Source organism: Taudactylus pleione, unplaced genomic scaffold, assembly GCF_031769625.1.
Source record: "Taudactylus pleione unplaced genomic scaffold, aTauple2 ptg000190l, whole genome shotgun sequence".
In the NCBI taxonomy this organism is placed as follows: Eukaryota; Metazoa; Chordata; class Amphibia; order Anura; family Myobatrachidae; genus Taudactylus; species Taudactylus pleione.
In genome coordinates this window covers 6,758,253-6,784,552 of record NW_028284592.1, presented here as the reverse complement: position 1 = coordinate 6,784,552, position 26,300 = coordinate 6,758,253, and the positions used below count along the sequence as shown (strand labels likewise).

Here is a 26,300-nt window from a genome sequence, read left to right as displayed (position 1 = left end):
CCCATACAGTGTGGCTGGCTCCACACAGACATGCGAAAGCAACCCTCTTCCAAACAGGTTTTCCAAGCTGAACTAGACTTTTTTTTTTTTTAAATGTATCAGTTTCTAATATTATCATCATTATTGTTATCATCTATTTATGCAGCGCCACCAATTACACATCGGTGTACAGAGAGAATATCTGTCATTCACATCTGTCTCTGCCTCATTGGAGCTTACAGGTTATAAAGCACCATTGTTGTGAGGCTAACCACAAATCATTGTTTCATAATAAATTTACTTGCAGTGTTCAATTACAGTTCTTTTTTAGTATTGTTTATTAAACAAATCACTCTAATATACATCAAACAAGTAATAGAAATGTTTGAGAAACAAAGTATAAACGTATACAAATACTTATATATACAGTATATATAGACAAAACAATATCACTGCTATAAATACCAGATAACATATGAGTCATCAAATTTTCCAAGAAAAAATTGAGAGACCTGAGAGACTTAACCAAAACAATGAAAAAAAGTAAATAAATAAATAAAACAAAAACAAAAAGGAAGACAGAAAGAGTCAAGGACAGAAACAGGTAAAAAAAAAAAAAAGTTAGAAGAGAATAGGTAGTGAGACCGTTGGGAGGGACCGAGGGTGAGAGTAATAACAACAGGACCAAACCAGGGGTCAACTGTGAACGGGGAAGAGGCATTCTGAGTGGTATTCCAGGGGGCCCAGACTTTATTAAAAGATTTAGACGAGCGGTTAATTATGCTAGACATATATTCAGTTTTGTGGATATACCAAATCCGGGCCAAGACTGCCTGCATAGGTAATGGTAATGGTCTTTTCCAGTCGGCAGCTATTTGGCAAGTCATGACCGCGGAATTATGTTACAATTTTGGTGTCTAGAGAGAGTGAGGAAGCTTAGGGAAGAAGGAAGTATTTAGGGTCAGATGCAATAGCGAGTTTCAAGGAGCCGATTCATTAAACAGCATTTTTTAAGTAACCAGCCCGTTCCCCATTATTGGCCTGATGTGGCTGCCATGAATTCATCATCATCATCATTGATTGGAAGAACTGACACTTCTGGAGGCCTGCTCATTCCTAAAAGAAGGAGAACTAGGGTGTGAAAAGGGAACTATTCTCCTCTGCAAAAGTGGCAGTTTTCGGGGCTTGTGGGACAGCTGCTTTTTGGCGCTGGAGCAATTCATCAACTTGCGGGCGAGTTGGATACCAAATTGACGGGGGGCCGATGGGACAGAATAATTAATAATTCCTATTTTTTTTTAAAGGTTATACTTACCAGCAGTGGCGGCTCCAGAGGTGGGTTTGCAGCGCAGTCCAAAATTCAAATAGGGGAGCCACACAATTTACATTAAAAAATTATACAAACTCGGCACTCACTTACTTTTCAAACTGTAAATACAGGGAATGTTTGTTCCAAAATATTGCAATAATTTGTCCAGCTGGCCAACCACGTCAAGGTCTTCCGATCTGGCCAGTCCCTACACTGACTCTCAAAAATATGAGCTTTGCTCTGCCACATTTGGTTCCAGCTAACACACAGATTTTAAAGGCAAATTATGCTTCTTCCATAAGTATGGGTCCTGGCTTAAAGAGACAGAACCACACCCAGGCATATATATTAATTAGCATCTGGGAATAAACTGACAAAGTTTGTCTTACATTTGAAAGCAGGGTGCCCTCAATTAACTTAGTGTAAGTATGATGGTCCTGTTAATGCGCGGTTAAGCTATTCAGCCAAAGGACACTGGATACCCCTGCAAACAACTTGCATTGAATCTTGCATCGTCCCGATATCTCTTCTTCTAAACAGTTATAACCTATCTCTCATATTACCATCCATCTCTCATGTTCTTCCAAGCTTCTTAGGAGGCTACTTTCGTCCCATATACTTCCTTTCCTCGCAAAGTCTATTGGATCCTCTTACATTTGGCTTTCATTACTACTCTACCAGGACTACACTGATTAAGGTGGTCATTCACTTTATCACTGCTAAATCTAAAGGTCATTTCTTGCCTCTAATTCTCTTGGCTTTTTCTGTTACATTTAACAATGTTGACTACTCACTCCGCATAAAAATGCTGCATTCCTTCTCATCCTACGTATCAAAGCACCCCTACAGCATTTCTTTTTATGGATTAGTTGCAGTACGACAAGGCTTGGTCCTAGACCCTCTGCTCTTCTCTATCTATACAGCTTATATTGGAAACATAATAGGCTTCTTTGGATTTCATTATCACCTCTATATTTAACTATCCTCTCCAGATTGCTATCCAGTCATGTTGTTCACCCAGGCAAGTCTGAGGGCCATATTCAATTTGGAGTGAAAAGTCAGTTATCGCCGATAATTTATCGCTGGTGACGTCATTTTCGCCATTTTCACTTATCTCCATATTCAATTACAAAGACTTTTCACAGGTGCGAAAAGTCTTTTGTCAAAAAACAGGGATAAGTTTTCACCATAGAATTGGTGGCGAAAAAAAGTGCAGAATTGGGGTTTTGGGGAGCAAACTTTAAAAAGTACCTTGAAGCCCTTAGAATGTCCCCTAAAAAAATATCTGTGTCAATTTTTTTTTTAAAATAGCATAGGACACCCCAAAAAAAAGTGGTTTCGTTTTGGGGGAAAAACAAAAAATAAAGTTGGGGGACAAGCTTAAAAACTCGTGAAATAGACTCAGGGGGGTCCCTAAGTATGCAGCAGGTGTTTTCTAGAATCCGGCTGGTTGCGGCAGGTGGATTTTTGCAGAATTTTAAAAATTCACTTTAGGAACTTCAAAATATGCTTGCACCCATTTTCATGTGCCCCAAATTTGATGGGACTAGTTTTCCCAAAAAACTGTTGCTAAATGCTATTCTTCATCACCTTTACAAATACGCATAAAAGCACCTGTCGACCGTTTAAAAATCCCAAATACCTTTAGCTGGCCAATTCGGGGGTACCCATAGTGATTCGCCCATGTCAGGCCATCTTTTGGGGGGTGACAGGCTGATTTCCCCAAAACTGACAGGACTTTTCGATTATTACATTTCAGCCGAGACCCGTTTTCGCCGATTCCTAATTGAATACGGGGATATGCGGGCACGCGCCCCATACTTTATCCCCAGGAAAAACGTAGATGAAAGCGAAAAGTCCTACCTCTGACTTTTCGGCTCTAATTGAATATGGCCCTTATTGTTACCTGTAATATTATAGTTGTATTCCAACAACATTAATTCTAATCCACCTATTTGTTTGGATGACATCTTGAATTTGTTACCATACATTTGCTATTTTTACTGCCACTTTTACATATACACATCTCTTTGAACCGCTCCCGCCACTTCATTCACATTTCTCTCAACACTCTCTTGCGCATTACTTCAATCTTTACCCTGCTTCCAGCTACTAATTTAAAATCTCCCTAGCTGTTTCTCTTTATTCTTCCCCAGCAAAGCTGCATCTTCCCCATTGACGTTCAGCTCATTGCTACTATAAAGCCTGTAGCCCATGTGCAAATGCAGGGGGGAGGGGGGATTCCGGTTGCCTGGAAACTCCCCTCCCCGGCCCACACCATGACCACTATAGAAATAGCAATATAATATACTGTATAATAATACACTATACAGTGTATAAGGAAACTAATATGTACATATACTGTATGTCCAGGGCAGTGCTAGGTTCTTCTGCTGCTCCTCCAGACTCTTGGACTTGCTCCAATGCTCTGGAATGCAGCCTACACGTGAAATAAAAAACATTCAGCTCAGTCAGGATGACCCTATTGCCTTTAATAGCTTACTGTGATTGCAGGTCATGTATATGCTGGAATGATGACACACAATACACTTTGTATGACACACATTAAAGCTGGATAAGTGCTAATTATGCCCCTCAAGACTGGCCACACTCACTCTGATTTAAGCATTTGGAAACCCCCCTCTAGAAATCTTGCATTTGCCACTGTAGCCGACAGAGAAGTCAGCGAAGTCCTCCAAAAACTGTTCGTCCTGCAGGCAGTATTTAAAAAAAGTGCAATCTTAGAGGTCTTTGCTTTAACTCTAAAGCCTTCTTCTTTTAAAAAAATGTTGAGGACCATCTCTCTAGCAAAACTCCAGTCAATGTTTTTAATGTGCTAAGTGACACTAGTTGCTCATTTAAATCTAAATATTGGTTTCCTGATGAGCAACTAGATGACATCTTCCTCAGATGTATTCATTCTCCGCAGTGTTCACCCTCAGACGGTTGTCCCAGCAGTGTATACAATCATGGAACATGCACAGACAGCAGTTCACTTAAGCTATATGCACCAAGCATTAGTTAACTAGAATTGGATAATACAGTGTTATTATATTATTGAATAGAGTTAATAGAGTAGTGATAAAAAAAACTTACAACTACAAAGTGATATTTTAAAAATAAAAAAAATGAAATACAATACAAGTATAGAAATAAATCATAACCATTTACAAAAACTTTCTGCAAGTTACAAGTAGAAAAAAATGCCTTGTGTTAAAGACTGTAAACATGAGAATCATTACTTCAGAAAAGTATCAATAAAATAAATATTCTCACTAGGGTTTGCAAGAAGTAGCCTAGATGGAAGCCATATCCACACCATTTTTATTTGTTTATTCTGTAAGGAAGTGGCGGAGATCTGTTTACCCCATTAATACCTTTGTTAATACATTTTAATTTCTAGGTGGAAATCTGTCAGATGTGCGTTACAACACTGTTGGCCGAACCTCTGCTGCTGCTGTTGGCTCCAAACTGATACAATCAAGGACAATGAGCTCCAGTAATCCAGACCTCACTGGGACGCAGAGTGCAGACGAAGAGGTTAGAAATATCATGTCCTCCAAGGTGAGTCAGTGGTCTTGTAATAGGCTGATACTGTGTTATTCTGGTCATCTCCTGCATTAAAACCGTCCCTTTGCTTCTTACAGAGAGTAGGTTTCTGTACAGTATAAATGTAAACCGGCAATCATTTTTCATATATAATAGTGTATGGCTATAATGTGACAATAAAGTCTATATGTTGTATATAATTACCCTTTTACTGTATATAGACATCTATAAATCATTGCTATCGGTCCTAAAATGTATACATTGTAGAGACACAAATGAAATAGACCCAGTACTAAACATGCTGCATTTATTCATTATTGTGATTTGCAAATTTCAATGCTATATAACGTGGTATTTCAGGGGCCTCTTATAGCCCTTCGTTTTTCACATTTTCTAAAAAGCTTCATTGTAATTATTCTTCTTAAAAACATCAACATCAATGTTACCAACACCAACATTAACTGCATATGTATTTCTTTTGTGCAACTAAAAATATGTAATTACTGTGAGAGACGAGCATTGCACATGGTACAGGAGTAGTGGAGAACCGGTACAGTGCTGTTTCACATACATACATACATACACACATATATATATATATATATATATACATACATACTGTACATACATACAGAATAAAAAGAGATATTGAGAATTCATAACTAAAAATAATTTTGGGAATTGTATTTAACATACAGTACAAATATTGTGCTATATAAGTTTTAGAACAGCCTAATTTTGCCATTTTTTTATTGATATTTAAGCAGTTCAAGTCCAGTGAATAAACTAAAATGGTACAAAGGTAAGCTGTATACTGCTAGAGGTTAAAGAAAATCCCATGTTAGGTTAGCAAAAACTGAAAAATAATGTAGGTTTCAGCGTTATTAAAAAATTTATTTCTCAGAGAACAAGTAATGAGTTAAATACATACATGATTTAAATAAAATTAAGCATTGAAAGTTTCTACAGGTGTCCCAACTTCTGTTGATTACAAGCCCCATGTCTGTATAAAGCAGTGCTTTACAGACTGTTTTGAAGCATTATTTAGACAATGTTGCACTGCAAGAAATAGTATATTGTTATAATTTCAAAAGAAAGGCAATTAACAAAAGTAGACAGACAGATCATTATAACACGTATAGTGTAGGTCTTTAATTTAGAGAAATTGCAAAGAAAGCAAGGTATCGGTAAGTACAGTTTAGTACATCATCAAAAGGCACTTTAAAACTGGAGGAAACTCTGATGAGAAGAGATCCAGCATCTCAAAGCCACAACTGAATCAGAATCCGAAAATCAACAGCTTGTGTCCTGTGTCAGCTCACAGGTCAAGAGCTTTTAAGCACACATTAACACTGGTCGAAATAAACAAGTCAAACAGGGGTATTCAATATGGGAGCGAAAAGTCCGTGCTGGACTTTTCGCTCCACATCAGAGATTTTCCTGGGATAAAGTATCGGGTGCGCGCCCGCTTTATCCCCGTATTCAATATAAAAGCTACGAAAACGGGAACCTGCAAAAAAAAATGAAATTTTCCTGGAATAAATTGTAGGACCCCCCTAAAGCTGTAAAAATATGGGGGATCACTATGGGTACCCCCGTTTTAGCCTGCAAATGAAAGTCGGGGTTTTAAAAAGCGGCTGCAGGTGTTTTTTTCCCGACATTGAAGAAGTGTTGCAGAAGAGCACTTAGGTTATTTTTTTCGTTTTTTTAAGTGGTCCCATCAAATTTGGGGTACATGAAAATGGGTAATAGCATATTTTTAAGTCCCTAATGTCTTTATTTAAAAATTCTGCAAATATGCACCTGCCGCTAATAGCCTATTCTAGAATACACCTGCCGCATACTTGCAGAATAGCCCTGAACCTATTTCCCTATTTTTAAACAATTTTTTTCCATTTTTTTTTTTCACCCAAAATTTTCAATAATTTTTTTGGGGTGTCCCTATTTTTTTTACAACTTTTTTTGACACAGTATATTTTAAAATGACATTCCCAGGGATGCAGGCTATTTTTTTTAAGCCTGCACCCCTAAACCCCAATTCTACACTTTTTTTCGCCACCTATTCAGTGGTGAAAAGTTATCCCCGTTTTTTTTCAAAGACTTTTTGAACCTGCGAAAAGTCTTTGAAATTGAATACAGTGTAAAACCAAAACCAGCGAAAATGACATCATTGGTGCGAAATTATCGCAAAAACGGACTTTTCGCTCCAAATTGAATTGTCCTGTTAGTTTCAACTGTGTACAGAAGACTTTGAGCTGCAGGTTTGACAGGTCAAGTGGCAGAAAAAAAGCCATTGCTAAGATGACAAAATAAGAAAAGAAGGCTTGCTTAGGCCATGTAGCACCACCAATGGACTACTGAAGACTGGAAAAAATTCTTATGGACTGGTTAATCAAAATTTTAAATCAATGTTTTTGAACATCATCGAGTAGGTGAGAGGATGGTTCCTCAGTGTGTCAAACATGGAGGCGGAAGTGTGAGGGTCTGGGGCTCTTTTGCTGGATCCTGAATCAGTGACTTGCATAGAGCGACTGGTAATTTGAACTGAAAATGCTACCACAGCATTTTTCATCACCATGCAATACCCTCTGTTCTACGCTCACTTGGTCAAGAGTTCATCCTACAGCAAGATAATGGCACAAAACACACCTCCAGGCTATGTCACAACCCAGGGCATTTTAAGAGAGGAGGGGCCCGTGTGCAGTCTGTGTGGGTCCCCTCCTCTCTAGCAGCTTAGTAGACTCTTGCTTTGTGCATGGTCTCCGGGAACATTTTGCCTGCGCTATGTTCCTGGAGACATCTCTATTGCGTATGCGCAAATCACCAGGGAAATTGCCGCTGCGCCATTTTCCCGGTGATTTGAGTCTGCAGAACCAGCCGATTCGGGTCTCCGGAGAGGTAAGTATACTAATTGTGTGGGTGCAGGGTGTGCGCTGTGGGCCTGTGTGCACCATACACCATGCCCCCATTATAGATACAACAGTGATCACAACTACCTTCTAGTTAAAGAACAAGATGGTAGGTTTAAAATCTTGTAAAGGCCAGAACAGTCTCCAGACTTAAACCCCATCGAGCTGGTTTAGGATGAACTGGACAGAAGGGTGAAAGCAAAGCATCTTACAAGTACAACACATTTGTGGGAACTTCTGCAACAGTGTTGGGAAGAACTTCTCGAACAATATGTGATTTCCATTGTAGAAAGAATTCCACAAGTGTTTTGGTTATTTCGGCAAAACGTGGATAAATTGATGAGTAATAGTGATAATATTTTGTTAACCAAAATTATTTTATGATTTCTTTTTTTTTTATATTCAATTGTTTTAATTTCAGAGTACACTGAGACATTCAACTGTGTAAATTTCCATAAAACTGAAAAAATTAGGATGTTCTTAAACTTTTGAAGTATAGTGTATAGAATAATGACACATATTGATAATTGTTTCTTAAGGAATTACCCAAGGAGTATATTTACTAATGAGCGTTTTGGTAAAGTATTCAATGATTGGCAGCTTTGACAAACCGCGCGTCAGTATATATACCCCCTGCAATTTGTTTCTTGCTTTCTGGTGGGTCATGCTCTACCTCAATAATACAGATGTCTCACTGGCTCTTGACTCACCTTGGAGAGTGACATGTATCTCCCTCTCTCCAGTCCTCAAAAGAATCAGAAGCATTGTGCAGCTGTCTAGTAATCCACACGGTTCATATACAGTATGCAGACCAGGGCTGGATTAAGGGGGGGGCGACAGGGGCGGTCGTCCCTGGGCCCCCACACACAGAGGGGCCCCCACACAGGGTCGACGTGACCCTGCCGAGAACAGGTGTCCGGCACCTGTTCCCGGGTAGAGGCTCTGGAGATGCGGCTGTTCGACAGACTGCATGCAGCAGCACAGTCAGCTTGCTGCTGCATCAGCTGTCTAAGGGGGAGAGGGGGGTCAGCTTTTTACAGTAGCGCATATATCCCCCTCCGATGCCTCCCCTCCAGTGGCTGCATTGGGGGTGGAGATAATATGACAAGCCCCACCCCCATGTAATATTGTGCATTTGTGTTAGTGTTTGTGTGTATACTGTTTATGTGTATGTGTGTTTGCCCTCTCTTCATGTAGCCTGGGTGGGGGGGGGGAGGGTGGTAGGCTCGCCTCTGTGTGGCTTGAAGGGGGCCCCCACGGCTAAGTTGCCCTGGGGCCTCCGCAAGCCTTAATCCGGCCCTGATGCAGACTGTGCGACTTGGTAAACTAGTAGTGACAAAGCTGTGCCATTATGCAGGGCAAATCAGTAAGCAGCAGATTGGCACGTCTCTTGAATGAAAGTAGATTAATGGGAGTGACCTCCGATAATAAACTAGCCCTTAGGAACTACCCTTAGGTACTGTCCTACTTTGCCTAGCTCATATCCCCTTTGCTGTAAGATATCTAATTCATTTTCTGTTAAAACTGAAATCTAATTACTATTTAATATGGTAGGTACACATAACTTATGAAACTATAATAATCACACATAGATACAAAGATATGCAGCTTACATAATTAAACACATAGTGCACATCTTCTTATAATGAATCAATGTGCTATGTATAAAAGCTTCAGTGTTTGAGATTGCTTATCTGGTAGTATTGTGGTCATTTGCTGCAGGTTTCTGGTCGCAACTGCAATCGTATGTCCTATTTTATTGAATCCAATAATGACCTACAACCTGCCATTGCCAGCACAAGACTGTCCAGTAAAAAGGTATATTAACCGCCTCATATTCATACGGTTCAGCAATAAAAGATAAAGATAACTACAGTGTACTTCCTTTATGGTAGATAAAATCTGCATTATCTGTGCTATTGACCTAAAATGATCACCCGTATGCTAACAATTAACATAAAGTAGATCCACATATTAATCTACTGATGTGTACACTCAGATAATGTCTTGTCATTTCTATGTTTTTTTTTTAGAGAATTATCTTTTTAGCAGAATAATTGTTACACATAGGATGTGAGAATTTATCTCTCTACTTTATATAAATGCTGTGCTAGTAATAAGCAAAGCCTTCATATTCTATTGCACACTTTCTGTATTCCCTAAGTAATAACAATATCCCTTTCTACATTTTTAGTCTGTGTATTCCTTGTGTTTTTATTGTGTTGGTCTATTCTTTAGCCAGTGGTCATCCTAAGTCTGTCCCATGTGTCTGTGTTCCCTCTGCTGGCAAATGACTAGTTATGCATTTCTCACCACATCCTGTTGTACTCAGTAATGTGCAGCATCTGTTACTGTCACTGCAGACACACTTGGGGTAAAGGGACACAGCCGTCATTTCTGTCACCTAACAACTGCAGAAAAGTATTAACATTTGACACTTACTGTAGATTGGGAAGCAGTTGGGAAGCCGATGGACGGAATCCCGACCTTTGGCTTTCTGACTGTCTAATCCCGGCAAGGGCTAAATGACAGGCGTCGACATCCCGACACCTGTCATTTTACCTACGCCGGGAGCCCGACACACGGCTTACCGATCGAAGGCAAGCAGGGCGCGGACAGCCTATTACAACTGCATTTCTACTTTTGATAGATGGAGTCTGATAATGATTGTATTTCCTCACTTTAGCACTTTCATGAGGAACTGGCTCTGCAGATGGTTGTCAGCACCAACATGGTGAGGGAAAATGTGTTCAAGTACGCTTGGTTCTTCTTTGAGCTACTGGTAAGCTCTAGATACCTTCTTTCATATTTATTTTCATTATTTATTTGCATGTTCTGTAGTATTTACTATTGCCTACACTCTTTGTCAGTGGTTCTCATCTTGGGGTACTAGAACCCACAGAGGTACTTGATATGACATTCAGGGGTGCTTAATAACTGTCTGTAATGACACAAGAGGCATGTTGTTTAACTACATGTATATTTTACTATATTGCATAAATATAAATGTATTTTACACCTAAATGTTTTGTGATTCATAAATTAGTCTTAGTATGTATATTTATATCTGTATAGTTTGACTTAGTTAAAGCAGTGCACTTTGACTATCTAGAACAGTACTGTCCAAAAGGTGATGTCTGAGCCAAATTGTTTTCTCTGGCCACTTGCAGCTACAGTATATTAATGTAAATCACAAAGTTGGATAAATTATGTTTGCATGCATTACTATTATTTTTAAAGGGTATGTAAAACAGACTTTTGTAATATCCTACCCCTCTTCTACCTGTTTTCCTTGGTTCTAGGTGAAAAGTATGGCTCAGTACAGTCACAGTGTGAACAAACAGGAGGTTCCCAGAAGGAGCCGTTTCTCAAACCGATTTAAAGATGACATAAGTACCATAGTTACTGTTGTAACATCTGAGATAGGAGCACTGCTTAGCAAACCACAAAAGGTAAGTTCATAGCTGGGAGAAAAAGACAAACACATGCCTACGGAATTACAGTCATTCCATTGCAACATAACAAGGCAAAAACTACTTACATCAAGTATTAAGAATTGAGAGGTGCCACATGCACTAATCAATCAGTTTTTGATTTCCCCAACTTTGGACATCACTATTGGATGTTCTATTCATATTACAAGTAGGAATTAGATACAATATTAAATAGAGAAGAGTGTATGCTTATACTACAGACAGCAGAGTATTGTATGTGTTTTATTATATTTTTTGCTCTTAATCGACTGCATGTATAACATTGGTCTAATGGCATGATTCAGACCCACTCGCGAGCGCATAGCGCTCGCAAGCGGGTTGATGTTTTGCCCCTGCAAATGTGCCGCCTCTCGGCGTACGCATGCGCGAGCCCCAGCCAGCGACGGCAGCTCCGTCGCTTCGGGGCTCACTACAAGACAGGGTGGCTGTCGATGTTGATTGACAGCTCGCCCCGTTTTGTAGGCGGGGAGTGGGAGTGGCTGCACAAATGGCAGGCGTTCCCTTAGGAATGCCTGCCGTTTGTGGGCGGCCCTACTGACATCACTCGTGATGTCAGTAGTGGACTTCCTGCTCTATTAGAGCAGGAAGTCCACTCGTGCTTGCGGGAGCCGATAATCGCGACCATCTCCAGGCCGCTCGCACTAGCATATGGGTGGTCACCCACGCGTTTGCGAGTGGCCTGGAGGCCGAAACTTAAATTAAAAAAAAATGCCCTGATTCAGAGCAAACGCACGCTAATAGCGTGTGCCTCTGAATCAGTCCCTAAGACCATATATATTTTCATGTAACATTTTTCTTATTATATTAAACCTATAGCATCCACAGCTGTATGTTTAGATTTAATCATTTAGCATATTGTCTATTAATGCGCTGTTTGTCCCTCCTTGGGCTTGTTCTTCAGCCATTTATCGTCTCTCTTCTGCAAGATAATGAGCAGGCTTTTATGATCAGAGACTGACCTGGAGGAGTGCCTGGGGGATTTGAAATGATGGCTCATTTCTACTGACTCCAACTCCACCCAAAATTGTCTCCAATTCTGACTGTATTGCTGGCCATGCACCAGCATATGTTCCAATGCAGCATCCGACTCCCCGGAGCTCCCAGGCAGTCCCAGCAGCATGTTTGTTGTTTTTCTTAGCACAGGATCTGTCGTATGAGCGATCCTGTGCCTCACGCGCTCATTAGGGAAACAGTCATTGAAGTGACTTGAATTGCTGCACGATGGATCGCATGAACAAAATAAACGGCACGATCTGCACACGATAGGGCTGCACATCTGATCATAAGATCCGATTATAGGAGCTGCGGGAGCGCGCATCGGATCTTATCTTACTAAAATAATACACGATTTTCACAAGATCCATCATATGACTCGTCGAAAATCGGGCAATCAGCCCGAAATCGTGCAGGTGTATGGCCAGCATTAGACTCCAACTCCACAGCCTTGACAGCTAAAGTATTTTTTACAATGTTGCAAATCATAGTAATACCTGTATTCTTAAATATTTTGTGTCCTGTTTATTGTAGGAAACTGAACAAGCGGAGAAAATGAACATAAGTTTGGCATTTTTCTTATATGATTTACTTTCCCTGATGGATCGTGGCTTTGTGTTTAATCTCATCAAACATTACTGCAATCAGGTACAGCTGATGATGATTCATTTTGTGAGGCTGCAATTTATATGAAAACCATACAAACCGAAATGTTAAGTGTGAACATAAACCTAGACTTGTATTTTATGCAGTCCCCTTACAAGCCTGGAAAATTGGTCCCTCTTGTTCAGGAATTATTTATTGAGATGATCATGCTCAATTTTTGGCCTATTCTTTAGTATGTTGTTCCATTAGATCACAACTTGCTATATGACACATTATCAAGACTATTTGTCACTAGGTGGTATACCCGCATTGCCCAGGTTTGAAGAATGGAGCCTGAAGTACATCTGCAGCCTTAATTTTTTACATTGTCATCGCCTACAATCTTATTCCATTGATCCTGAAAAGTCATTCACACCTGGATAACAGTGCAATTTAAGCGTAAACTACAGTGTAGGCAGACGTATTCTCTGACTGTTTGGAATGGGGTATCAGGAGCAGACATACTTACAAGACAGAAATCATTATAGCTTCCCAAATCACTGCGGTTTCAGAAATCTGAATAATATAGAAGCAATTATATATGCACAAATCCTGCCAGTCTATTACAGAAAAGAAATACTGATCTACAAAAAAAAAAGTCACTGGTTATGTTAAAGAACTGTAATCTATTGGAATTGATGCTGAAAAATCAGTCCAGATAATTTAGTCCAGTGCAGGTAAAAGGACTCCCTCTCCCAAGGTAGATAATGCTGCACCTCAACTCTGGGCTGTCACATATGATCGTGGCACTTTTGACAAATGAGTTTTATATCCCTCTCCCGAGGAGTAATGATACAGTTGCAATCAGGAGTGTTTTATAGTGCCGATGTACAGGGCCGAAACTAGGATTTTTGTCACCCGGGGCAAGACAGTAATTTGGCGCCCCACGCCCATCATGGCCTTTTCTGACATAAATGTAACCACTTAACTGACATGGTCATATAGAATGCGAATGCAGTCAGCTGTGGTTCAGCTGACAAGGTGCAACTGCACCACCCTGCTGTGTTTTTGAAGAGGAAATTTGTTATACACATGTGCAGAACAGATCTCCTCTGACTTCCCAGACTCTTCTGTGGACCCGGCTATTTCTGACCTGTTTTGCTGGAAAAATCTTCACTTAAGTGGTTAATATCCATCCATTAAAAATATTAGTTAAGGTTTTTTAAATAAAACCATCAAATGTACAAATTATTTTATTAAAATTACAAATATCAACAGAACAAACATATTACACATAATGCCACATATTCTAATGTACTTTACACATAATGCTACGTACTGTATTGTAATATCCCTTACACATAATGCCACATATTGTAATGCGCTTTGCACATAATGCCACATATTATAATGCAATTTACACATAATGCCTCCCCTGCAGCAATACCCCTATAGTAATGCCCCCTGTAGTATTGCCCCCTTAGTAATGCCCCCTGTAGTAGTGCCCCTATATTAATGCCTCCTGCAGCAGTGCCCCTATAGTAATGCCCCCTGTAGTAGTGCCCCCTGTATCAGTACCCCTATAGTAATGCCCCCTTCAGCAGTGCCCCTATATTAATGCCCCCTTCAGCAGTGCCCCTATAGTAATGCCCCCTTTAGCAATGCCCCTATAGTAATGCCCCCTTAGTAATGTTCCCTGTAGTAGTGCCCCTATATTAATGCCTCCTGCAGCAGTGCCCCTATAGTAATGCCCCCTGTAGTAGTGCCCCCTGTAGCAGTACCCCTATAGTAATGCCCCCTTCAGCAGTGCCCCTATAGTAATGCCCCCTTCAGCAGTGCCCCTATAGTAATGCCCCCTTTAGCAGTGCCCCTATAGTAATGCCCCCTTAGTAATGCTCCCTGTAGTGCTGCTTACACAGGAAAAAAACAAACAATAGTTACCTGTAACCCCGCTCCTGAATCTGCCGCTGTACGGTCCACCCGGCTGCTCCTCGGAACTATGGGAGAGATGTTATGATGTCTCTCCCATAGTGCCGGTGGGGGGAGCCGGAAGCTGGAGTTCAGGAGAGAACTCCAGCCTCCAGCTACCGCTACCCTGCAGGGAAGGAGCCGGACGCCCGCCGGTAATAAAATCCCAGTGGGCGTCCAGCAAATGGAGCCTCCCTGCGGTGCCGAGTGCAGTGGCGCTGTCGGATGCAGGGTCTGTGGGCCTTTGATTCGGCACCCGGTGCACACGCAACTGGTTGCGGCCCTGCGCTGTATTTCCTACATGGATTAGTCGCATACAGCCGGTATCAAGCCATCATCAAGGGCATATACCACATGCAGTCAGTACTGAGCGGTCACCTGTACCTGCTGTATGCAGTCGGTATCCAGCAGTCGTCAAGGGCGCATATAGAGCAGCTCGCAACCAGAGTCCCTCTCCGGAGGTATGATGTCTCTGATCAGCTCAAGGATGACTTCTGTGGCTGTCACACTGCTCTCCTAGGTGTGTAGTGTATCGCACACCTCTCCTGTCAGCAGGTGAGTACTCCAGTTGCTTGTACTAGATCATAGAATGAGTTGGCTCTCCGTCTCCAGTGAATCAGGTAGCCTTAAAGGCAATGTTTGGCAGTTAAAATAAACAGCAACTGGGAATCCTCTGATGTGTTTTGCCCCTCCAACCACAGTGTTTTTTTTTTCAAAGAGTCGCGTTCATACAGTACACAAGATTGCTGCATGAACAATTATGGGCTATGTTTTCCACAATGATTCTCCATCTCCACCTGACATAGTAATGTGCCAAAAGTGTCTTCTACCAAGAACCAATAAGAGTCTAAAATGTTTTAGAATGCAAAATACAAATATTTAAATCTTTGCACTGCTTAAGACATATTTAATTGTATAATAGTTATGTATTTATTATACTGTTTGTTTGCTCTGAGTAAGTTTTATTGGGGATCCATGTGAAGCTACATTTCATCCTTCATGACAACATTTTATGTATCATTTTAGTTTTCAGAGATTGCTACAATAATCAGCACTGTTTGTGGAACGCATAAACCATCTTACTGTGGAAAAATGCATCTTAAGGAAGAATAGAATGCAAGGGCCCAATCAGTATTGTGCCATCGTGTATACTAAGGGTCTAATTTTACTAAGCCGTGGATGGAGATAAAGTGGACGGAGATAAAGTACCAAAAAATCAACTCCTACCTGTCATTATTAAACACAGCCTGTGACATGACAGTTAAGAGCTGATTGGATAGTACTTTGTCTCCCTTCACTTTATCTCCAGCCAAGGCTTAGTAAATAGACCCCCTAGTATTAAGTACCAGTCTTGTCACTATATTATTATTTCCCATCTCACTAACAGGAAAACATTGATAACTCTCTTGCACATTTTAAGAGTCTATTTGTTTTTCGAATAACTGGAAGGTATGGGTCTTCATATTGCTTTGTATCATACTTAACACTCTATGTTAGTGAGAATATGTTTTTTTTCATGAGGGAGTGGTTAACATATTAAAATATCACTAAGTTTATACATTTAATGTAAATCTTGCTATAATAACATTTATTTCTTTTTTTCCAGTTGTCATCTAAGCTAAATTCTTTCCCAACACTGATCTCTATGAGACTGGAATTCCTAAGGATTCTGTGTAGCCATGAACATTATCTTAACTTGAATCTCTTCTTTGTGGCATCATCATCAACACCAGCTTCTCCTTGTCCTTCTATCTCCTCTGAGGTACATGTGATTATGAGGATTTTACACATGAGGATAACTTCATAGAAATACACACTGTTCTTACTTTAAAGAAAGTAGTATAGTACACTGCACATTTAAGTATATGGTTTTGTTTGCTTAGGTTTGTTTCATAGTTAACCCATGGTTTTACAACAGAAAGTACTGTAAATAGTCTTTAATTAGCTATTTATATATTTATAATTTATTTATTAACAGTTTCTTATATAGCGCAGCATATTCCATTGCGCTTTACAATTGGAACATTAATAGAACAAAACTGGGTAATAACAGACAGATATATAGGTAGGAAGGCCCTGCTCGCAAGCTTACAATCTATAGGGAAATAGGCATTGATACACAAGGATAGGTGCTATATATTGCATTTTGGTCCAGCCAGACTGCAGAGTTTCTTGGTGGGCTGCATGATCCAGTCACACAGGAATTTTGGCCAAATGTCAGGAGGATGTGAAAGAAAGGCAATGTGTAAGGTTATGTGTGGACTGTAAAAGGGGATGTATTTAGACATGGAAGCTATGAAGGTTATGTGGGAGGTTCTGGAATCTGATTAGCTTGCCTGAAGAGGTGGGTTTTCAGGGAACACTTGAAGGATTGGAGACTAGTTGTAAGTCTTATTGTGCTTGGTAAGGCATTCCATATAGTGGGTGCTGCCCGAAGAAAGTCCTGTAACCGTGAATGGGAGCAAGTAATGCATGGGGATGAGAGACGCAGATCTTGTGCTGAGCGGAGAGGTCGGGTTGGGAGATATTTTGAGATGAGTGAAGAGATGTATGTTGGTGTGGTTTGGTTAATGGCCTTATGTGTAAGTAAAAGTATTTTGTATTGAATACGGTAGAAGACCGGCAACCAATGGAGGGACTGACAGAGCGGGGCAGCAGACGATGAACGTTTGGCAAGGAAGATAAGCCTTGCAGCTGCATTAATATTGGATTGTAATGGCAATTTTTGGGAAGACCAGTAAGGAGACTATTGCAATAGTCAATGCGGGAAATAGTGAGTGCATGGATCAGAGTTTTTGCAGTGTCTTGTGTGAGATATGGTCGAATTTTGGATATGTTTTTTAGATGTATGTAACATGATTTTGAGACAGATTGAATGTGGGGAACAAAAGACAGTTCAGAGTCAAGGATGACACCTAGGCAGCGAGCTTGTGGAGCAGGATGGATTGTCGAGTTATCAACCGTGATCGAGAGATCAGGTTGGTAACTGTTCTTGGCCGGTGGAAATATAATTAATTCTGTTTTAGAAATATTAAGTTTCAGGTGGCGAGATGACATCCAAGATGAAATGGCAGAAATACATTTAGTGACATGGACAAATACAGATGGTGATAAATCTGGGAAGCATAGGTAGATTTGAGTATCATCCGCATACAGATGGTACTGAAATCCAAAAGAGCGGATTAGTTTGCCAAGAGAGGTGGTATAGATTGAGAATAACAAGGGAACCAAGACAGAGCCTTGTGGTACTCCAACTGATAGAGGTAGCGAAGAGGAGGCAGAGCCAGAAAAACTAACAGTAAAAGAGCGATCAGATAGGTAGGAAGAGAACCATGAAAGAGCTGTGTCCTTAAGACCTAGGGATTGTAGTGTTTGTATGAGGAGAGAGTGGTCAACAGTGTCAAAAGCAGCAGAGAGATCTAGAAGAATTAGGAGTGGTGAGTAATGGCCTTTAGCCTTGGCAGTGACCAGATCATTTACTACCTTAGTTAGTGCTGCCTCTGTGGAGTGTTGGGAATGAAAGCCGGACTGAAGTGGGTCCAATAAGTTGTGTGAGTTTAGAAAGTGTGTGAGGCGGGTGTAGACAATTCTCTCGAGCAGCTTGGAGAGGCATGGGAGCTGGGAGATAGGATGGTAATTTGAGAGAGTGTTGGGATCAGAATTTTGTTTTTTCAAAATGGGAGTAATCACTTAATTTATGTTTGTATAGTAATATATTTGTAATGACCCAGGCATGTTCAATGAACTGCAAAGATAACAAGTCTGTGAAAAGCACATGCATAAGTTCATTGCCAATTCTCCAAAGGATACAAACGCTTGTCTTTCATGGAGACTCAGCAGTAAAGTTATTTAAGTGCTTCTCACAGATTAATGGTTTCTTTACAATTTCTGAATTTATTAGGACCTTGGCTATGTGCTGAAGTTGTTGCACCCACTATATCATATTCTGTAAACAGATTGTTGTTTAAATTCCATATGCAAATGTATCCTCCCTCGCCTTTACTGCAGTTGCACTATACTTTTTTTTGTGTCGACTTTTTGGTTATGCCGACCCTATGTACCTGTCGATCTTCATCCATGTCTACCTTTTGTACCTGTCTACCAGTTAGTGTCTACCTAGACACTGTAAACCTTTTACTGTAGATCTTTTAATCCACACCCTTTATAAATATATAATTTTAAACTACATTTTAGTACCATAAGCTGGAAGACAGAGCAAGGCTATGCCTAGTTGAAATGTAAACCTAATACAAAGTCATATAGAAATGAGAAATTAGGCAATATTGGTGCATAAATATATTTATATCTCCTGTACAGAACTCCAGTTCTTGCTCTAGCTTCCAGGATCAGAGAATTGCAAGTATGTTTGACCTTTCACCAGAGTACCGGCAAAAACATTTCTTAACTGGACTGCTCTTCACAGAGCTGGATGCTGCTTTGGACTGTGAGGCAGAAGGGTCTGTACAATATTTTGTCCTGTATGTATACATTGCATAGTCACAACTACCATCTGTATCCTTTCCTTTAAATAGTACAAATGATTAACAATTAATTTATGAGCTGTTATACACATAGGTATAGAAAGAAACTCATCCTAAGTTGCATGGTAACCTTTAATTTGGGGCATAGCCATGAGTGAAGAAGCCCAGTTCTACGACCCGGCTTACTTTCTTGTGCAATGTACAACAAAACAGACATAGTTGCAGGTCATCCCATTGCCGTTATTTATAAATGGTGATGTTTCTGCTGGAGCAAGCATCACCCAGAAAGGATAATAATAAAAACGATGGTAAAATAAGTAACACATTTTTCATAAACAGCAAAGTATCTTTTAAACAACTAGCATATTGTATTACATGTAAAATGACCATAAATGGCTGCATAAATACTACCAATTATGAAATAGGCAGGGATGAAATGATGTTTGCGCAGAGAGAAAAAAATACCCTGCTGCGGAATTTGAACCGCATGGCCGGCGGTTCAAATCCCGACAGCGGCATCCCGGCAGAGGAGGAAATCCTGATCGTCAGAGGTAAGTATAAACTAACCTTCTAACCCTCCCTTAGGGGTGCCATATCCCTAACCTCCCCAAGTGCCTAACCCCAATCCCCCCTCTAAGTGCCTAAACCTATCCCCCCCTTCCCCGCCGCCTAAACCTAAGTCCCCCGGAGGGGTGCCTAACCCTAACCTCCCCCCCTGGGAGTGCCTAACCCTCCCCCTAGGATAAACATAACCTCCCGGGGGTTGCCTAACCCTAAATCCACCCGGGGACCCTAAACCTAACCCTTCCCCCCCCCCCCCCCACGCAGCTGTCGACGCCCGGCTTACCTTAGATCGGTAAGCCGGGTGTCGGGCTCCCTGCGTAGATAAAATGACAGGCATTGGGATTTTGATGCCTGTCATTTAACCCCTTGCCGGGATTAGGCAGTCGGGAAGCCGACGGTTGGGATTCCGTCCATCGGCTTCCCGACTGCTTCCCTCTGCTGCTACCTAAAAACACTTGTTAAAATGGACATTTCCTCGAGAGATAGTTAATTGAGTATGAACCTGGGACTGTAAGGGGTCAGACACCAGTTAAATGGAGAAAGGCAGTCAAAGGTAGTGAAATAAGTGAATGAAATGTGTTAACCATCTCCCCTCTCTCTGTGCAAACATCACATTATCTCTGCCTATTTGGTAATTGTATCACACACTTATTTTTTATTGTTATCCTTTCTGGGAGCCTCAGCAATGTATTTTTTGGTTCTTTATTCCAATCCTTTTTGGGGATCTCTAAGGCCCCCACATATCTGTGAGGCTTCATATACTCTGCACTGTAAGATGTTGATATTATTTTACATGTGGTGCATCAGCTACTTCTCCTGTCCCTATAGATTTATAAGGCAGAAACTTTTCTAAGACCCTAAGTAGTTGCTTTACTATAAAGCTGAAGCAAGCACAACGGTGAAGCAAATTAAATAAAAAACAAATCAATGAGGAAAGCTAATTAAAGTGAAGAAGTGTCATGATTAGGTTGTCCCCCTCTCTAATGACTGACCAAGGCATATCTATCTATGTCTGTTTCCACAAACCTCACATGGGCATCTCATACATAACTGAGCATCTAATGGATTCCACCAACAAATCACTAACTTCAGCTTCATAGTTTAAAAAACTGTAGCTTTCTTAAGGAAATAGACCTAAATATATACAGCAGTAGTATTGATAGTAATAAAGCACATTTCTGCAAACATTTGCAACATTTGTCTATCAGACATTTGAAACATTTGTTTATTATTAGAACTCATTTGCTAACATTGTATTTAGATGTAAGGTTGTAATAAACAACAGCATGCAATCGGCAATAAGCTTTTGTCTGATAAGTGCAAGATAGACAATGAAAGCAGGTATATTTCCGGCTGCTATGGTTTTATGCATGTCTTGATCTATATGTAAATAAATGTGTCTTGTCCTTATTATTGTACTATTCAACCTTAGTATTTAAGTGGTACTATGGGCCTGATTCAGCAAGGATCGCAACTGCGATTACGCACGCAATCGGACGTTTTTTGCATACTGCGTTTGCATCACAGTGCACGTGTGACCCATCACAGAGCGATTGACGGGAAGTATTGAATGGGGGAGGTGACACGGGGGTCGGCGAAATGCAGGCATCCCAATGTGTTTGAACGCCGTTGCAGGGGTGTGCATAAATTATCCACTGCGATTGCATATGCAGCCTGAGTTCTCACTGCGTGTGATGAAGTTAGCAATTTCTGAGTAAGGTCTGACCTTGTGCAAGTGCGCGTGAGGCTGCGATGGTACTCGATATTACCGATGGTTTCACAGTCTTGCTAAGTATTACGGATGTGTGTAAGGTAAGTTGGGCATCCTTATGTTGTGCTGAAACGGCATATCGATCGCAGAGGATTAGCATACTATCGCAGTGAGACTGTGTGCGTAATCGCTATTGCAATCGCAGTTGTGATCCTTGCTGAATCAGGCCCTATATATACATTTACTAGGTAAAGAAAGTATCAGTAATATACAGAACAATAATATTTCTGTTTCCCTCCCAGAATCAGGAAGGTGCAGAGAAAAGCCATTAATGCTATACATAATCTCCTGAGCTCGCATGATTTAGACCCACGCTGCCAAAAAGCAGAGATAAGAAACAAAATTGCTGCTCTCTATCTGCCATTGGTCAGCACTATTTTGGATGCCATTCCTCAGCTACATGATTTTTCAGGTAAAGTTGTGATTTATTTAAAGCCAATATCAGAAGGATAAAAAATTAGATACAGCCCAAGTTACATTGAAGCTGATTCAGAGTTGCACGGAAATTGGTCATCTCTGTGATTTTTCGCAGCCTGAGGTGTAGATACGCATCTCTGCGGAGCTGCAGGTTATTCAGAGGAGCACGGAAATCAGTGGAGTATGGAAATCAGCCGGATCTCCACTTGCATCGAACGGGTATAACTGAGCAGCAATGGGGTGCTGGCACTGAGGAAAAGTGTGTTGTGGGCATGTAGATGGAATTGTAGCCTATTCAGAAGTGAGTGTATGCAGAGATCCGGCGGTTTCACATGGTACAAATGCGTAATAATGATGACGGCTGCTTTCACCAGCATGATGTATAGGCGCAATGCAGCCACATATATCCGGCCAACTCTGAGTACAGGCGGAAATCCCCGGCTATTTCCTGACTCTGAGTACAGGCAGAAATCCCCGGCTATTTCCTGACTCTGAATCAGCTCCGGAATCTGTAAGTAAGAAAACAGTGAGGGTCATTTTTATTTACAAATATGTAAAGGTGCAGCATATTGATTTGCTAGATTCCCACCATTGTTTCCTCTATTCGCCTACATTGGAGCATACTCCAGTGCACATTCTCATTTTCCACCTGTGCACAGGAAATGAGCGACATTCTGCAAGTGTTTGGTGTGTGACTGCGATGTGCATGCTGGCAAAGTAAAACGCAAGTCACCACAATGTGTTGCCTGCTAACACAGTAGGATCACTCTGGCAATGAAGCTTTTCCCTTCAGCTGGTGTCACACGAGTTCTGTATTTTTACAAATGCCCAGAAAAATGTGAATAGCATTTTCAGAGTTTTATTAATAGGTGTTTATTTTTTTCCTGCTAGGGAAAACACTACTTTCATATTTTATTAGATTTTGCCAGCTTGCAAGTATCAAGTTACAGCAGTTTGCATTCATTTTAATGCATCTGGACTTCAGCAACTTTACTTTATCTGCTAAACAAGAAGGCTTCATATGTTCATGACTGTTAGATGCTTTGGAAACAGCCATGTTAGAACAGATCTCAAAGACATTAGTGATATGTATTCGCAACAAAGATCTGCTGCTCTTTACCAACCTGTAGAATGTTGCTTCCAAACCGGTGTGACACCAACCACCTCACACCCATGAAAGGTACAATTTGAAATCTGCTTCACTTAGCAGATTAAAAACCTGCTTAACATAGCCCCATTAAAAAAAAAAAAAAAAAACATTCTGTTAAAAAAATACCTTACTGATTCTGGGCCTGATTCAGAGCCGGACGCTCTGACAAAAGCACTCACTCTGAATCAGGGCCCTCCTACCTAAAATTGGAGCGGCCTCCTGGCCGCTCGCATAGCTGTGGGTGACCACCCACAGCTTATGCGAGCGGCAAAAAAGATGGTTGCGATGGTCAAGACCATCGCGACCATCGGGCTTGCGACGAGACCCTGCGGTAGGGTCTCGCTGCCGCAATCCCAGGAGTGCTTTTGGCTCTATCAGAGCCAAAAGCACTCCCACTGACATCACAAGTGATGTCAGTGGGGCCGGACCCAGACGGTAGTCGTTCCCATGGGAACACCTCTGTCTGGGCAGCCACGCCCCCGGCACGCCCACCAAAGGGGGTGTGCTGTCAATCACCATCGACAGCACGCCCCCTTTGGGGCGAAACCCATAATGACGGCTTGGCCTCCGTCATGCGCATTAGGGCACCATCGACACGCTTGCGATCGCTCAGCGCTCGCGAGCGGGTCTGAATCAGGCCCTCTGTTCATTGCAGAAACTCCGTTCTACCTCAGCATTCAGCAAAGGTAATATACAGACCCAGCAGCAGGCACTGCCTCACTCTAGATGTATCCAACCCATGAGGCTGCCCACTTCGGGTCAGAGAAGCATATGATGAGCTCCACCAATCAGAGCTCAGCACATGCCTCTCTGAGCACTTGTGCTAAATCTCATGGGACTTACACAGCTCCTGCAATGCACTGCACTCAGTGTGCCCTTGGGACCTCTCTCAAATGTTGGGGGGGCAACCTATGGTTATGATATACACTTTATTTCCCCCATGCACTTCAATATACACAAGGTGAATGATAATGATCACATGAATTGTATCACCTACAACACTGAATAATTTGAATTGTTTCTGAATCTGTTGTGAATTATATATTTCCCCATAGTTTTAGATACACGCAGTGGAAAAGGGCGCAGTACAGAAGAAGAGCCAGATACTCAAAGTGTAATAAGCCCAAACGTTGCAATGGCTGTTGCCGGAAATCAATTTGGCCTAAAATCCACTCCAGTTACTCTTTCGTCAGTTGTAAGTCTAATGTTTCTACGTGACCAGTGACAAGACACTACAGTGATACTTTCTGCACTTTTCTGGCCAATTTACAAAATGTCTTTATACAATACTACCATAGTAATTATATGTAGTGTATGCTCATATCATTTGTAGACAGTACCATTTATTGCCCTATCCTCTCCATAGACACCAAAACATATTTCCATATTTGCTAATGTTGTTAATGCACAACTACAGTTTGGGTTTTGTGCTTAAGTTTATTACATGTATTTGTAGCAAGTTATATAGCTCTTTTAAGCATATATGATAAACTTCAGGGTCAGTCTTTAGTAAAGCATGGTGATCTTTAAAATGCAGCACCGTAATGGATCACAGGAAGAAATATATAGCTAATGAAAATTGGAAAGATTAAAATTAAATGTTAAATGGAATATTGTGCCTTGTGGAAGATAGTACAATATTAGACTTCAGCGGTTCTTTGAAATAACATTCACTTTAATTGACAATACTGTCGAGTTGTAATAATAATTCTACAAAATGTAGACTAGTACTAAACTAATGGTGTAAAAAATGTTTAAGCATGGCTGACCCTGCCTTTTAGATTTAATTTAGTTTTAAACTACATTACTGTTTTATTTCATGATGGGATAAACCAGGACTTCCCAACTACGGTCCTCAAGGCACACTAACAGTCCAGGTTTTAAGGATAGCCATACTTGAGCACAAGTGAATTAATTAGTACTTCAGTTATTTGATTTAACAATTAAAACCAGGACTGTTAGTGTGCCTTGAGGACCAAGGCTGGGAATCACTGGGATAGAACTTCTACAATATTTTGTAGATGCCAGTGAGCACTAAAGAGAATATTATATTTCGGGCTTCTCTTTAGCCACTTAAAATGTACACCACTCTGAGTACGGAATCTACACGGAATCTACTCACCTGCTTCCTGTGGATCATGAAAAATTCAGAACCGAGTGTCATCCAGAAGTGGCTTGCCTACTTGCCCACTTTGCAGCTGAACAGAATACTTGATCTTCTCTACATGTGTGTCTCGTGCTTTGAATATAAGGTAAGTTGCCACATTCCCTACTAACCTTCTTTTCAACTAACTCCAATATTTTCCTAGATTTTAAGTATTGAAACAAAAGATCTTTCAAGTTTTGCAGACAGACCAGTTAGCTTTGAGAATTTGTAATATCAAATAATGAAATGCCAATATTTTACGTAGCATTGTACCAATCAATCAATCAATAGGTGATAGACATGACATACAACCTCCAGGTTTGCTTGCCATTTTTTTGTAATCTGTACATATTCCAAAATAAAGGGAACACAGGTGCAAATTTTCATTGGCAGGATATAGCAGGAAAAAACATCAAATGTCAGCGCATCCACCACAGTAAAAGGTGTAACATCAACACGTAAGAGAACATTTTGAATGGCGACAAAGTGAAGGGTAGGGGACTGCTAATAAGTTGAAGGTAATCCTCTGATTCCTTGAACTCCAACCAGCAGAGAACCAGGTGGATATAAATTCTGAATATCTATTTAAGGCAGCCAAAGAAATATCGGGATGTAGTTGACATACCGGCGGTCAGAATGGTGGCGCCAGAATCTTGACAGCAGTCAGAATCCCTGCACCAGCATCCCGACCGCTGAGATCCCGACGGTAAATATTAGGATTAAGTTTAGGGTTAGGCACTGGTGGGTGGGTTAGCGTTAGGCTGCGGGCAGAGAGGGTTATGGGGAGGGTTAGGGTACTTACCAAGAGGTGTTGGCATTGTCACCCATTCTGAATTCTGCCGTCGGGATTCTCAGCGCCGGTATTTTGTGCGCCGGGAACCTATACCCAACCCGCAATATCCTCCATCTCCATATACAGTAGTGATTAAACCATGCACAAATTGGTGTGTGTGTGGGTGGGGGGGTGTCAGGGGAGCGTCCATAA

At 41.0% G+C, this 26,300-nt stretch overlaps 1 protein-coding gene across 1 annotated transcript in view; it reads left to right on the top strand.

The window, feature by feature from the left end:
* Positions 1-26,300, top strand: part of DOCK8 (dedicator of cytokinesis 8) — a 185,015-nt gene that overhangs the window by 103,315 nt on the left and 55,400 nt on the right. The window contains exons 22-31 of the mRNA XM_088476605.1: positions 4,692-4,852; positions 9,469-9,564; positions 10,433-10,528; positions 11,049-11,198; positions 12,768-12,881; positions 16,393-16,548; positions 19,104-19,243; positions 21,845-22,014; positions 24,225-24,364; positions 25,239-25,421. Coding sequence (XP_088332731.1) covers positions 4,692-4,852; positions 9,469-9,564; positions 10,433-10,528; positions 11,049-11,198; positions 12,768-12,881; positions 16,393-16,548; positions 19,104-19,243; positions 21,845-22,014; positions 24,225-24,364; positions 25,239-25,421 — 1,406 coding nt within the window. The remainder of the gene's footprint in view (positions 1-4,691; positions 4,853-9,468; positions 9,565-10,432; positions 10,529-11,048; positions 11,199-12,767; positions 12,882-16,392; positions 16,549-19,103; positions 19,244-21,844; positions 22,015-24,224; positions 24,365-25,238; positions 25,422-26,300) is intronic.